General features: G+C 39.8%; 1 protein-coding gene across 6 annotated transcripts in view; it reads right to left on the minus strand.

Moving 5' to 3' along the window:
- HERC2 (HECT and RLD domain containing E3 ubiquitin protein ligase 2) overlaps positions 1-14,583 on the minus strand; it is a 256,159-nt gene that overhangs the window by 179,730 nt on the left and 61,846 nt on the right. For all 6 annotated transcript variants that reach the window (XM_070231475.1, XM_023652120.2, XM_023652115.2 and 3 more), the window contains exons 5-10: positions 10,224-10,443; positions 6,414-6,514; positions 5,741-5,897; positions 4,600-4,710; positions 3,903-4,074; positions 1,821-1,994 (exon numbers count right to left, since the gene is read on the minus strand). In XM_070231475.1, the coding sequence (XP_070087576.1) occupies positions 1,821-1,994; positions 3,903-4,074; positions 4,600-4,710; positions 5,741-5,897; positions 6,414-6,514; positions 10,224-10,443 (935 nt within the window). The remainder of the gene's footprint in view (positions 1-1,820; positions 1,995-3,902; positions 4,075-4,599; positions 4,711-5,740; positions 5,898-6,413; positions 6,515-10,223; positions 10,444-14,583) is intronic.

Genomic DNA, 14,583 nt, shown 5'->3' on the forward strand with positions numbered 1-14,583 from the left:
AAAATCATGCTACATCCACACGTGGAATACTGAGCTGCTTAAAAAAAACAAAGGGAAATTAACCTTTGTCAGATATATGACTTGCAAATATTTTCTCTCAGTTTGTGGGTTGTGTCTTTTCATTTTGTTGGTGGTTTCCTTTGCTGTGAGGAAGCTTTTTAGCTTCATGTGGTCCTATTTGTTTATTTTTTCTTTTGTTTCTCTTGCCTGAGTAGACTGGGTATTTATCCAAAGAAAACGAAATCACTAATTCAAAAAGATATATGCACCCTTATGTTCAACGCAGCATTATCCACAACAGCCAAGATGTGGGATCAACCCAAGGGCCCATCAACAGATGAATGGATAAAAAAAATGTGGTATACATACACACACACAACAGAATACTACTCAGCCATAAAAAGAGACAAAATCATGCCATTTTCGACAACCATAACACTTTCAGGGTATTATGGTAAGTGAAATAAGTCAGACAGAGAAGGACAAATATCATATGATTTCACTCATATGTGGAAGATAAACAAACAAACACATAGATAAGGATAACAGATGGGTGGTTACCAGAGGGGAAGGGCTGGGGAGAGAGAGAAAGGGGGAATGGGGGTCATATGTATGGTGACCGATGGAAACTACTCTATTGGTGGTGAGCACAATGCAGTCTATACAGAAACAAATATAATAATGTACATCTGAAATGCACACAATGCTATAAGCCAATATGATCTCAACAATTTTTTAAAAAATAAATAAGTAAAGGGAGAAGCTCTATTTATTGATATAGAAAGCTATTCAGCACATACTGCTCAGTGAAAAAAATAAGCTACCACTAATATACTCATTTCAGAGAACACTGAAAGGATACATGAGAGACTAGAAAAGTGAGAAGCTACAGGTGAAAAATTGGGTAGATGAGGGGCAAGAAAGCACATCTTTGCATTCAATTTTGACTTTTGAACCATGAGAATTTATTACTTATTTAGAAAAAAAAAATGACTGTTAAATGAAATAAAAACTGTTCATATTAAATAAAAAGTTAGAAAAACCTGGATTCAAAACTAGGATTATTCTGTGTGACCATGGCAAAGCTCACTGCCTCTCCAAATGGCAGTCTTCCCATTGATACAATGGGGCAATGCTGTGATGACCAGATGTGACTGCATGTGAGGTCCTCAATAGGTGTGTCCAGGCAGGTTCTCTACAAATGTAAATTAGTGTCATCACCGCTATAACCGGCATTATAGAGAGCCCACATTCAGAGCTCTTAGTGTACAAAAAAGGCACTGGAACCTCCCTGGGATGGTAGGGTGGCATGTGGCTGTGTGGATAAAGGAGAGTTCTCTGAGGATGTGCCTCCCGAATCTGGAACCTGGGACAATGAGTTGGGTCCTTAACCCTGTGCACCTCAGCTTGCTCATTACTCACTCTAACACTGAAAACACCTCAAACTGTGGGCTAGCCCCGTGGCCGAGTGGTTAAGTTCATGTGCTCTGCTTCAGCAGCCCAGGGTTTCACCAGTTCGAATCCTGGGCGCGGACATGGCACCACTCACCAAGCCATGCTGAGTCGGTGTCCCACGTGTCACAACTAGAGGGACCCACAACTGAAAAATACAGAACTACGTACCGGACGGCTTTGGGCTAGAAGAGGAAAAAAAAAAAGAAAGAAAATACCTCAAACTGTACACATGTTTAAAAGCTGTAGGCCAGCTCCACCCTCAAAACCAGAGAAAGTGAGTCTCCACACACACAAGCACAGAATGAGAATCTAGGAGTGGTATACCTGTATAACATACAAATAATAAGCATCACTATCACACACACCTTATGAGATGTCGGAGAGCTACACAGAGGCGGCATACAGGGAGTAGCCAGGCGGTCTAAGTGGGCCATGACAACAACCGCAGTTTGTCGCAGGTCAATGGCAAGCTCATTGTCTTGTGGAAGAGTAAGATACCTCAGGAAACTCTCATTGGGGCTCAGGGGGCCAGACAGAAGCTAGAGAAGAAAAGTACACAAGCATCTTCAGAAACGGTGGAAAAACTCAAAGTATGCTTTAACCACTTTTGATATTTTGGTATTCACAGTTACGTGTTATCTGTAAATCTACTCCTTTGGGCCATCAAATGAGAAGTGCTGGTGATGCATTAGCACTGCACATCTATACACTTACATACTTGCTGTACGACTGCATATATCCATCATCCATGTGCCAACTTTGCACAGGTCAATGACACACCCCAGCCAACCTATAGGCTCACTGCCCCAAGGACCCTTGGAAGAACGCAGAGCAAGCTTCCTGGGAACACAGCACTACAGCACAACCTGGCTTTGAAAACTGAAAACAAAAACCACTTAATTTTTTTATAAATGCTGTCCACTCTGAAGAAAACCTAATTTTATTTGCCTATTAAGTAATAATTCTAATTCTTCTAAAGGCAGAATAGCCTTATTATCATTAAAGACTGCCAAGTGATAGAAAAAAATTAAGCTGAAAGTTCATAATGGAATGGCTAAGTCTTTCCAGAAAAGACCTGCAAAAGCAAACTGGTACCTCTAAAAAGCAGCAGTCCCAGGGGCTTTCACCTGGGGCCCAGGCAGGCCCTGTCCTACCACCAGCCTCAGCATCCTAGGATTAGACACAGTGACAACTTAGGTACCCCACAGAGAGAAAGAGCCAACAAAGTGAGCCATGCTGTTCAATGCTCTTTTACTAATATTTATTTAAAAGTGTGCACTTTAGACATGGCTCTGTGTTGCTGACAGATCTGGCACTCACTGATCTAAGATCTTCTCCATAAATGGCATATGGAGGAGGAAGACTAATCTGGATCCCCTAAGCAGGGTCAAAACAAATAAGCATTAATCACTGGGCAACTATACATATGTGTACTCTCAACGTAGACAGTGAGACCTCATGGTAGAGCACTTCCTCTGAACCAGACACATACTCTTTCCCTCTCCAGGTGAGCCTCAACTCCCTGCACTGCACCCCAACCCCTGCCCCATTATCACTGCAAGTGCCCATAAGAAACTGCTTGACTGTCACACTGTGTTCCTGAAGTATCACCAGGACCTTTAACCATCTTCACACCTCTACTAACTTGCTCCCTCATGAAAGTAAGCCCACCTTCTTTACACCTTCCACAGCATCTTAAACTCACTCCCCATCACAACCAAAGCAAGACATGAGTGGCTGCTGGGAACACACAAGTACTAAAGCCACAAAAACAAAGGCTCAATGGGTCCAGTTCAGCAGAAAGAAACCTATGTGGTCAACAAGGCAGCAGATGGGTCTCTCTAAGAGTACAAGTTGATAAATATCAACAAATATATTCCTCCTACTAAATATACACAATTCAGAACAAACAGAGCCCAGGGTCTACAGAACAGAGAAAGCTCTGGCCACTCACCAGTTGCTTCAACTGGTGCAGAGAATGCTAAGGTGCTAATGTGATATTTCGCTGCATCAACTGTAACTCACCCCATGACCTCCCACACCTGTCCCACATCTGACTTGCTGTTGTAACCACCAAATGCACACCCCCTTCTAGAGACAACCAACGTCATGGACATGTGCTCTGGTCTTGTTTATAAAAGTCTAACTCTCGGGGCTGGCCCCGTGGCCGAGTGGTTAAGTTCGCGTGCTCCGCTGCAGGCAGCCCAGTGTTTCGTTGGTTCGAATCCTGGGCGCGCATATGGCACTGCTCATCAAACCACGCTGAGGCAGCGTCCCACATGCCACAACTAGAAGGACCCACAACGAAGAATATACAACTATGTACCGAGGGGCTGGGGAGAAAAAGGAAAAAATAAAATCTTAAAAAAAAAAAAAAAGTCTAACTCTCATACGATAACTGAAATGACAAGAGCTAGTTAAATGGAAGGCCTCATTATGACACTTACATGAGTGTCACCCTCTGTATGAGGGGCATCTTTACTGCAGATGATGCTCTGGAATCTCTGCAGCAAAGGGAGAAGGGGGGCACTGGTGCCCTGGGCAGACCGCTCATTGTCAGTTTCCTGTGTCCCACTGTCCCACAGTTGAAGCAACAACAGGATGGCAGATAACATTTGGCTGAAAGAGAAAATATCTTTATGCTCTAGTAAAAAACATGTTAAGATTTTTTTGCCTTGGTTCAAACATAAAAGCAGACAGCTAAATAGAATTGAAGAAATACTTTAGATTTGAAAGGAAACTAAAATAATGCAAGGAAAACAATTCTTGGCAGTAAAATCACAGAATTAACACCAAGCTTTTAGCACAAGACATCTATCTTCTGTGGATAAGAAATATAAAGCCAGTTAAGAAGCTCAAATAGCACTTTCTACAGGGAATTTCTAGGACCTTAAATTAATGGAATAAAAATAATTATTTGAAGAAGATTAAGAGGAAAAAAACCAGTTCCTAGACTACTAAAAGTTGAACATAAAAAAGGAAGTGAAGAAAACCTAAGTGTACCCAGGTTTGAAAGAAGAGAGGGTCCTGCGACAAGGCACTTTGATTACAGAACACCACATGTTGGCTACAATCACAAATGATTCAGATGTTTGGGTACAGAGGTGTTTCCCTGAAGTACTCCCAGCCTGCGGTACCCCTCACCTCAGCGTGCCTCGCTGCACAGCCAGTTCTAACAGGATGGCCAGGGCCAGGTGCTGGTCCTGCAGGGGGATGCTTCCTGGTCCTTTGGTACCAGGCGTTCCATGAACATCCCTGAAATGACAACAGTGGATACAGGAACAAAGCAATGTCGGAGCTTAAAGACAGCACGCTTAAAATAACACTAAAATGTTAAGTTAATTATGTTCTCTCTCCCATGGAGAAATGTATTTTTAATATTTTAATCAAGTTTCTGAGACTTGCTACTCAAATTTAATCAGAAATTTTAAAGTAGACAATTAACTTGTAAAGATATGCTTTTATTAAAAGTATTAATTCAGGGGCTGGCCCGATGGCACAGTGGTTAAGTGCACATGTTCCTCTCCGGCAGCCCGGGTTCGCCAGTTTGGATCCCAGGTGCGGACACGGCATGGCTTGGCAAGCCATGCTGTGGTAGGCATTCCACACGTAAAGTAGAGGAAGATGGGCAAGGATGTTAGCTCAGGGCCAGTCTTCCTCAGCAAAAAGAGGAGGATTGACAGCAGTTAGCTCAGGGCTAATCTTCCTCAAAAAATAAACAAATAAATCAATAAATAAATAGAAATTAAAAAGTCTTCATTCAGATACTAAAAGACGATGACATTAGCAGATATATTCCAACTTTCTGTAGCACAAAATTATTTGTATCATTATTCAAATCATGAGTAGAAAAATGTTTAGATATGTTTTCAGTTACAATGACATGTAAGGCTATTAGAGTATTCAACATTCCTCTACAGAAGTGGAAAAGAATCCATTTCTAAAACCACCTAAGAATCTATAGGCAAAAACACGTCTATGCTTATTTTTATCTCTGATCAAAGAAATAATTAAGAATTTTCAATCTTCTTCAATAATAAATAACAAATCTTCTTAGCCCAAGATGGAGGAGGGAGGCTCTTTCAACATCAACATTACAGTTGAATTTTTGCCATTAATTCCAAGCCTATTTTCAGAGCCCCCAGCCCTAACCCTGTGGCAATGCCTTCACCAGCACTCTGGGGAAACCTACTAAGTTTCTTAGCTCTAAAGAGAAAAAGGGAGATGAAACTTTAAAACATGCTATAACCATTCACACAGGAAGACGTGAAAAGAAAGAACTCACCCTGTCACGACGGACCTGAGGAACCTGGTTGCTCTTTCTACCACCTCCAGCCACACAGAGGACACTGTGCTCTCATCGAAGAGCGAGGCCTCAGGCAGGGCTCTCAGGGCATCCAAGGACTCCTGCAACAGCTCACTGCAGAGGTCTGCATCCTCCCCTGGGCACAAACATGGATTACAGGAGCCCACTCATTCCTCAGGCAGCACTGACAAGGAAAGCTCTCATTTTCCCAGACGGGTCTCCTACCCCTCAGCATGAGAAGGACACCATTGTCACATTTTCAATCCCTCACTTTCCTCTCGATGAGATACTCCAAGAATTCAAGGCTAAAATTTAATATAGTTGCCCAAAGGCAATTCTTTATTTTATGACTCTCACATGAGCAATCCTAACTTATTGCTCTCCTAGAAAATAAATCAGTATTAAGGGACTGCAGTGGTTTACCTGAGATGTGTGTGCATACACACACTTTTTTTTTAAGATGCGCAGGCCTGAAAGATCCAGTAGACTCTGAAGTCTCTCATTTTGCAAAGAAGGAAAATGAGGCAGAGAGAGCATATGGGATGCTCCCAGGCCTCAAGCACCCAGGCCCAAGGGCATGTGGTGGCAGAAATGAGAAGAGAATCCAAGTCTCCTGATATAGTAGGGAAAGAGAACAACACGCTACACATACCTGACCGCCAGGCCCTGCGTAAGAATGCAAAGGCAAAGGAGAGAGCTGCTCGGGATCCGACTCTTGCAAGTCCTTCCACCCCTTTCCCTGTAGGCCGGGAACTGCAGACAACACACATAGGGGTTGTGAAACTGATCAGTCAGAGGAATGTGCAAATACTAAAATAAATATAAATAACACGAAAGGATTTGTACCAAAATGTGATCAATGATGCAATCTTTAGATGGCAGGATCACAGGTGACTTTTAGTTTCTTTTTTTTTTTTTTGGCTGAGGAAGATTCGCCCTGAACTAAAGATCTGTTGCCAATCTTCCTCTTTCTGCTTGAGGAAGATTGTCACTGAGCTAACATCTGTGCCAATCTTTCTCTATTTTATATGTGGGATGCCACCACAGCATGGCTTCATGAGTGGTGTGTAGGTCCACGCCCAGGATCCGAACCGGCAAACCCCAGGCTGCCAAAGTGGAGCACACCAACTAAATCACTATGCCACCAGGCCAGCCAGGGCAGCCCTCCAAAAACTCTTATCAAATGCCCTTTGTAAAGGAAAAGTTTTCTCTTTAAGGAAAAAATAAAAAAAAGACATTTACAAAAACATTTAAATGACTTGCAAAAATGCTCTTGAAAAAAATCTCAGGAAGCTGATATTATTAGTTGAGGGTAGACAGATGGTAAACAGAAAATTAACAGATAAATACATAAATGGGGGAATTAAACCTCAAGTAGTAAAGAAAAGGCAGGTGAAGTGAATGAGGAGCACACAAAGAATTACCACAAATGCCCAAGACTTGTGCCAGGTCTGTGAAATCTGAACACCTGGCCATACTTGCTCTGGCTCTTTCCCTTTTCAAGTCATGTGACTGGCGCGTTTGGAGCCACCATGTACTCGATTATTCCTTTTCATCCCCACCCTGCTGAGGTTACACTATACTGAATTTACTGCTTATCATTCTCGTGTGTCTTTTTAATCTTTTTATTGCTTATGTACATTAATTTTAACAAGATATGGTTGCATTTTGCATGTTTTTAAAAAGTTATACAAATGACACACAAAAAAAATCCTAAAGAAAAAAAACTAGAATTAAAAAAATGTGTGGACAATATAAACTCAATCATGCACAGCAACTACTTTTATTTTCAACTTTATACTGTTGACTATTTCTACTAGACACCACATTCTCCAAATTTACTATAATTTGCTTTCACAGTCAGGCAGAAATGCTACTAAAAATGGATAATGATATGGAATGATCTCCCCAAGATACAACATCAAGTGAAATAAGCAGCAAAGGAGGTGGGGATGCAACAGAGGCAGCTAGTACACACATATCTATGAATCCTATACAATGCATGGGGAGCTCTATAAGAAGACATAAGAAACTGTAATGAATGGCTGCCTCTAAGGAAAGGACCAGGTGCCTGGAAGAAGGAATAAGGAAATGTAAACTTTATCTCTGAATGAGAAACACAAACATTACAAGATACAGATGTATAATAAGACATGGTCTTTAAAACAGAAAGTACACATGCTAAGTCTATTCAGATGATATAGAGAAGCACCCTAGACAGAGGGCCCTTTGAGAAAGCTGCTCCAGGAGAAGCACGAAGCTGAAGCTGGGGCTCCCCTCAGGCAACTGTGACCTTGTCCGTGGAGAAAGAGCCCAACAGCCCCAAATTTGTGCAGTGTAAGAAGTGCTAAATCTTCAACAAGTAGCTATTTTAAAGATAGTCAAGGGAAAAAAAAAAAAGAAATAGCTTGTACCTACTCCCATTCACACAAATCAACTATCCAATCCATAGCTGGTTCTACACAAATAGGTAAAACCCACCACTGTCCAATCAGTTGATAAACAAGAAAAAGAAATCTACAAAAACTTAGGAGATATCATGACACATCTAACAGAATGATTAAAATTAAAAAGTTACAATACCAAGTGCTGACCAGGATGTGAAGAAACTGAATCAATCACACATGGCTGGTGAGAATGTAAAATGGGACAGCTATTTGGGAAAAGAGTACAGCAATGTCTACAAACCTAGATGGAAGACCCAGCAACTGTACTTCTACAGTATTTATTCCAGACAAATAAACTTAGGTTCACACAAAAAATAATATTCAAAAGTTGTAAACAATCAGATGTCCTTCAATGCTGGTTACAAATGTGGTACATTCATATCATGGAATACTCAGCCACTGGTGATACACGCAACTACATGGAAGAATCTTAAGGGACTAATGATGAGTGCAAAAGGCCAATGTCAAAAGGTTACATAATAGACTCGGAGAACAGATTAGTGATTGCCAGGGGTTAAGGCAGCTGGGGAAGGGGGGGGCATGTATGAGTGGGGAGTGGATGAGGAAGTGAGTATGGCTATAGAAAAGGTCCCTGTCCTGTACCTTAACTGTTGCAGTGGTGACAAAAACCTACACTTGTGATAAAATCGTATGGAAATAAACACATACACAGACTTGAGAGCATGTAAAACTGGGGAAATCTGAGGAAGACAGATAAACTGTACCAAAGTCGATATCCTAGTTGTGACATTTTACTACAGTTTTGCAAGTGGTTACCCCTGGGGGAAACTCGGTGAAGGAGATAAGGCATCTAATCTGTACTATTTCTTATAACTATCTGTGAATCCACAATTATCTCAAAATAAATTTGTTTTTTTAATTTAGGAACTTCCTCCATTTAACAGAAGATAGATTTCAATTAATCTATCAACCCTATACAAAGGAAAGAGCACAGAGAAGCATCACTTGGGCTTTCAGCCACTTCTACATCTCAGGGAATTCAGTTTGATTCAACAAACACAATGGAGTGCTTAGAGAATCTTAGGATCTACCACCCACATCTGCAGAACCCCTCTTGGATCAATGATCATCACAGACGGCCACCCACAATCCAGTCAAGGAAGACAGAAAGAACTGTTCCACTGGCCATCATCACAGGCAGGAATGCTCCTCTGTTATTTGGTCTGATTTATCTTAAAACTACTAGTCAAATTTTAAAAAGAAAAAATATCAGAAAATATGCCATGTTTAGACCTTATCTCTGGGTGGCAAGATAATGAGGATTCTTTTCCCCCTGCTTCTTTCTGCCGCTTGTACTTCCCATGTGCTATATAGAGAGCAAAAGGCAATATTACAATCAAATAAAACCGACTCTCTTAACCAGATAAAATATGACTTCTATCTGTAAATCTTTTAGTCCAGCCATCAGAGAACGAAAATCTGGAAGACAGCTACATTTTGGAAAAATACAATTTTACACAAGCTTTAAGCATTTTAGTGGCTGTTAGTTAATACCTCTTAGAAAATCTGCTGATGTATAACAATCTATTAAAAATCGTACGCCTGAAAGCACCTGCTGTAGTAAAAGACTAAGAAAATCACATTAGGAAGAAAAAAAATGAAGCATGTGAAATAGTCAGGCACTAAATATTACAATCTGACTATTCTCTATCCAGTAGCAAAACAAAACAAAACAAAAAGAACATAATGTTCAGATCCCATTTTCAAATTTAGACATGCTGATCTAAACCTTTGGCTGGCTTCTACAGAGACTGACAAAAAAGGATCTTTAAAATAATGGCACAGATCAGACAACATAACCTGTTACCATGCGAACAGACTGGCAAAGACATTCTGCAGATTATATGAAACATATGAAAGGCAAAAGCAAGGAGGAAATTTCCTAAAATGAAAAAAGGGACTATACTAAAAGCATTAATTAAATTTTCCTAAACAAAACAGCCTGAATTTTATATTTAGCTGGCGTCAGGATTCTTTCTTTATTATATTATTACCTTTTTTTGTCCACAGGAGGCAAAGAAATGCTGCTGCTTTTCCACTTAACTTTGACATTCTCCTGGAAAACAGTTCTATTCAAGGCAATGAAATATCGTTCCAAGATGACTAGCCTCTGCTTGAGTCTCAGAGCTGAAAGGGTGGTGGTGGCTGACTGGATTGCCAGAGCTTGCTGCTCTTTAACCAACACAGAAAGACATTCCTTCAGTTCATTCACATCTAGAAAACAAGATAAGAAAACATCCAATCTCTCTGTATCTTGGGCATACTTGTTGTAATATTGATAAAATGGATGATAATAATAGGTAACACATGAGTGCTTACTATGTGCCAAAAACCATTTTAAGCACTTTACACATATTAGATAAGCCTCACAGCAACCTCAAGAGGTAGTAGTGTAAGTGTATTTTATGGAGGAGGAAACTGAGGCACAGAGAACTTGCCCAAGGTGACCCAGATAAGTATGGCACATGAGACAGACCACTATTAGCCACCATAATACACCACCTCTCTGTAAATCTTGTATAAAACTTTTTAACACAAAATTATAAAGTCAGAACTTATCAGCAGCACATTTTCTAGACAGAGAGAAAAACTCATTTTCATGTTATGAAACCAAATTCAAAATAAAAACAATGTTTCAATAAAATTGCTCAGCATACATGATTCATGAAAGGTAATACATTTACTGAAATGTTTTAGAGGAAGATAAAGCACCCAGTTAGAACGTGCAATGGGCAAGTGGTATTTTATCATACTGTTATCTCTACTGTATATGTTTGAAAATTTCCATAATTAAGATTTTTTTTTAAGAACCTACAAGATAATTACATGATGAAAATAATTCAAGGGATCCTGGTCTTCCAATTAAGCATAAGCTTGCCTTAAATTGACCTCTAAATTAAGTTAAGTTGCCCTCCCCGAATCCCTTAAATCAGTACAGCTCCCAGTGGTGGCAAGAGCAGGAGGTATCTTGTGCTTGTGTTCTGTCTCTGATGTTTATTAGTCATGAGACCAATACAATCATCAGCCTGGCAGCCTCAGATCCTGAGAGACAACAGCCACACCCCTACTGACTTCCCTTGCATGGAAGACACTGGTTTTCTGGCTACCCTTTACCTCAACATGCCTTTGCTACAGGAGAGAGGGAGGTCATGGAAGGCATTAGAAGGATAGAGCTCACCACTCCCTACAGAGACCACTGGAGCAAAGACTCCCTCTCCGACCACAGGCACTATGGCACAGAGATGTGCGTTCAGGCACCAGTGGTTGGATGCTAGGTCTGGAAAGATCCACTAGCTAAGAGAGCTAACATATAGAACACTAGATGAACATGTTAAATTCCACATTGGACTCGAGATGAAGAGGCAGAAAGATTTACACACCAAGAAACATCCCTACCCTTCACCATCATCTTTGCAGTCACCCTTGGAACAGCACTGAGAGATGCCCAAGCACAGGGAACCTTCAGTGACACAGCCCTGTCAAGGATGGTTCATCTACACGTCCCCCATGGGGAATTTCTTCCAGAAAACAAATATAAGAAAAGGTTTACCTTCCTGAAGAAGTACTATGCTTTCCACTTTTAAATAATAATATCTCTCCTTTGCTTGGCTGCAAAGCCCATAGACACAGAAGTTCAAAGACAGCATCCTCGCCCTTAAGCATCTGTATGCTCCTCTTTGGATGTCCTGCCTCTGCTTACCTTGTCCCAGTCCTGACTGCCTAGTCCATCAGACATTTATTGTAGGATACTCTGAAACAAGTGGATGAGTAAATTACAAAATAGACAAACAAATCATGGAGACCATGTGGGGAGCCAACAGAACTCCCAACTCCACTCGGCAGTAATAAGCTGCAGCAAACCCTTGCTCTGCCAGAGCAGTATCACAGAAAGCCAGCTTAACAGAGTATCAGAACATAACATGAAAATATCCAAGTTTCAATAGAAAGTCACTCACCACAACAAGAACCAGAAGGACCTCACATTGAATTTTGAAAAGACAATCAATACAATGGAAATACCAAGATGAAAGAGATGTTATAAAAATCTGACAAAGATTTTAAGGAAGCCATGATGCAAATACTTTAACGAGCAATTACAAACAGACTTCAAACGTATGAAAGAATAAAAAGCCAAAAACAAGAAAAAGAAGATTTCTAAAAAAGAAATAGAAATTTTAAAACTGAAAAATATGGTAATCAAAATTAAAAGTTCAGTGAATAACCTCAACACTAAAATGGAAAAAAAGAGCAAAGGATCAGGGAACAGAAAGACAGAAGTTGCCAAATCTAAATAACAAACTGAGAAAATACACAGGAAAAAAAGACTGACCTTAAAAATACAATAGAGGGGTTCAATAGGAGACTACATGAACAAGAAAAAGAACTTGAAGACAGAGCAGTGAAACTCATACAATTAGAGCAACAAGAAGGAAAAAGATGAAAAAATGTGAAAACAGCTTAAGGGAATTAAAGTATAACATCAACTGGACTAACATTGGGGTCCCAGAAGAAGAAGAGAGAGAGAAAGGGGCAGAAAACTTCTATGACATAACAATGGCTAAAAACTTCCCTAATCTGAGGAAGGAAACAACATCAAGATCAAGGAGACCCACGGAGTTACAATAAGAAGACCTCAAAGGTATCATACCAAGACACTTTATAATTAAAATGTCAAAATGTAAAAACAGGAGAGAATACTAAAAGCTTCAAGAGAAAAACAACTTGTTCCATACAAAGGAACCAGCATAAAAATATCAGCAGATTTTGAAGCAGGAACTTTGAAGGAGAAGAGAGTAGCACAATATACTCAAAGTGATGAACAGAAAAAACATCCAACTAAAAATACTCTACCCAACAAAGATATCTAGAATTGAAGGAGAGATATAAGAGTTTTACAAACAAGCAAAGGCTAAAGGAGTTCATCACCACTAAAGTGGCCTTAGAAGAAATGACAAAGGTACTGCTTTAAGCTGAAAAGAAAGGGCACTAATTGGTAACAAGAAAATAGATGAAACTAAAAATTTCACTGGTAAACGTAGTCATATTGTAAAGTTAGTGGACTAATCAATTATAAAGCCAATATGAAGATTAAAAGACAAAAGAAATAAAAATAACTATGATTACAACAATTGGTTAAGGGATACACAAAATAAAATATATAAAATGTGATATCAAAGAAAGTGTGGGAAGGGGGAATAAAAATGTAGAATTTTAGAATGTATTCAAACTTATCCTATCAACTTAAAAACACTGCTATACAAACACATATACATATAAATATGAGTGTGTGTGTGTTTGAGAGAAGAAAACAGAGCCTTTAAAACAAAGGCTGTAATAAGAGACAAGGGAATTACAAAGTGATAAAGGGCTCAATGCAACAAGAGATAGAACATTTGTAAATATTTATGCACCCAACATAGTACCAATATATTAAACAAATCTTGACAGACCTAAAGGGAGAAAGAGACATCAGTAAAATAGTAGTGCAGACTTTAAAACCCCACTTACACAAAAGAACAAATCATACAAACAGAAAATCAATAAAGGAAGATCAGCCTTAAATAACACACAAGACCAGACATACTTAACAGATATATACAGAACATGCCATCCAAAAGCAAGAGAATACTCATTCTTCTCCAGAGCAAATAAAACATTCTATCAGGATAGATCCTATGTTAGGCCACAAAATAAGTATTAATAAAGTTAAAAAGACTGAAATCAAATCAAGCACCTTTTCCAACAAAAACATTATGAAAAAACAAGCCAATTACAAGAACACTGGAAAACTCACAAATATGTGGAGATTAAACAACATGCTACTGAACAACCAATAAGTCAATGAAGAAATGAAAACAGAAGTAAAACAGTACCTTGGAAAATGAAAATGGGAATACAACCAACTAAAACTTATGGTATGCAGCAAAAGCAGTTGTAAGATGCAAGTTCATAGTAATCAATGCCTGCCTCAAAAAACAAGAAATATCTGAGGAGTGATGTCAGCATTATGAAGGAGTGAGTTCTCCCATTAGACTCTCCATCCAAAGATACAATGAAAAGGACATTCATATACGAACAGAGGACATTCACACAACACAAAAGACATCTGAGAGATCCACACAGCCATATGTCTGAAGGTGGAGGTGCTGGACCTCCAAGAGGAAATGGAAGGAGATAAGGTGAGCTCCTCTCCCTCCGCCAATGGCAGTGACTGAGGGCTCTGTACCATGCAGCTCTGACAGCGGGAAGGGAGGTTCTCCATGGGAACACCATCACTCTCCAAGTTCCCTCACAGCCCAGGCTAAAGCCCCACACAGAGGTGAAAAGACACACAGAAGCAGGTGTGTATTCGTC

Source organism: Equus caballus, chromosome 1 (assembly GCF_041296265.1).
Source record: "Equus caballus isolate H_3958 breed thoroughbred chromosome 1, TB-T2T, whole genome shotgun sequence".
Taxonomy (NCBI): domain Eukaryota; kingdom Metazoa; phylum Chordata; class Mammalia; order Perissodactyla; family Equidae; genus Equus; species Equus caballus.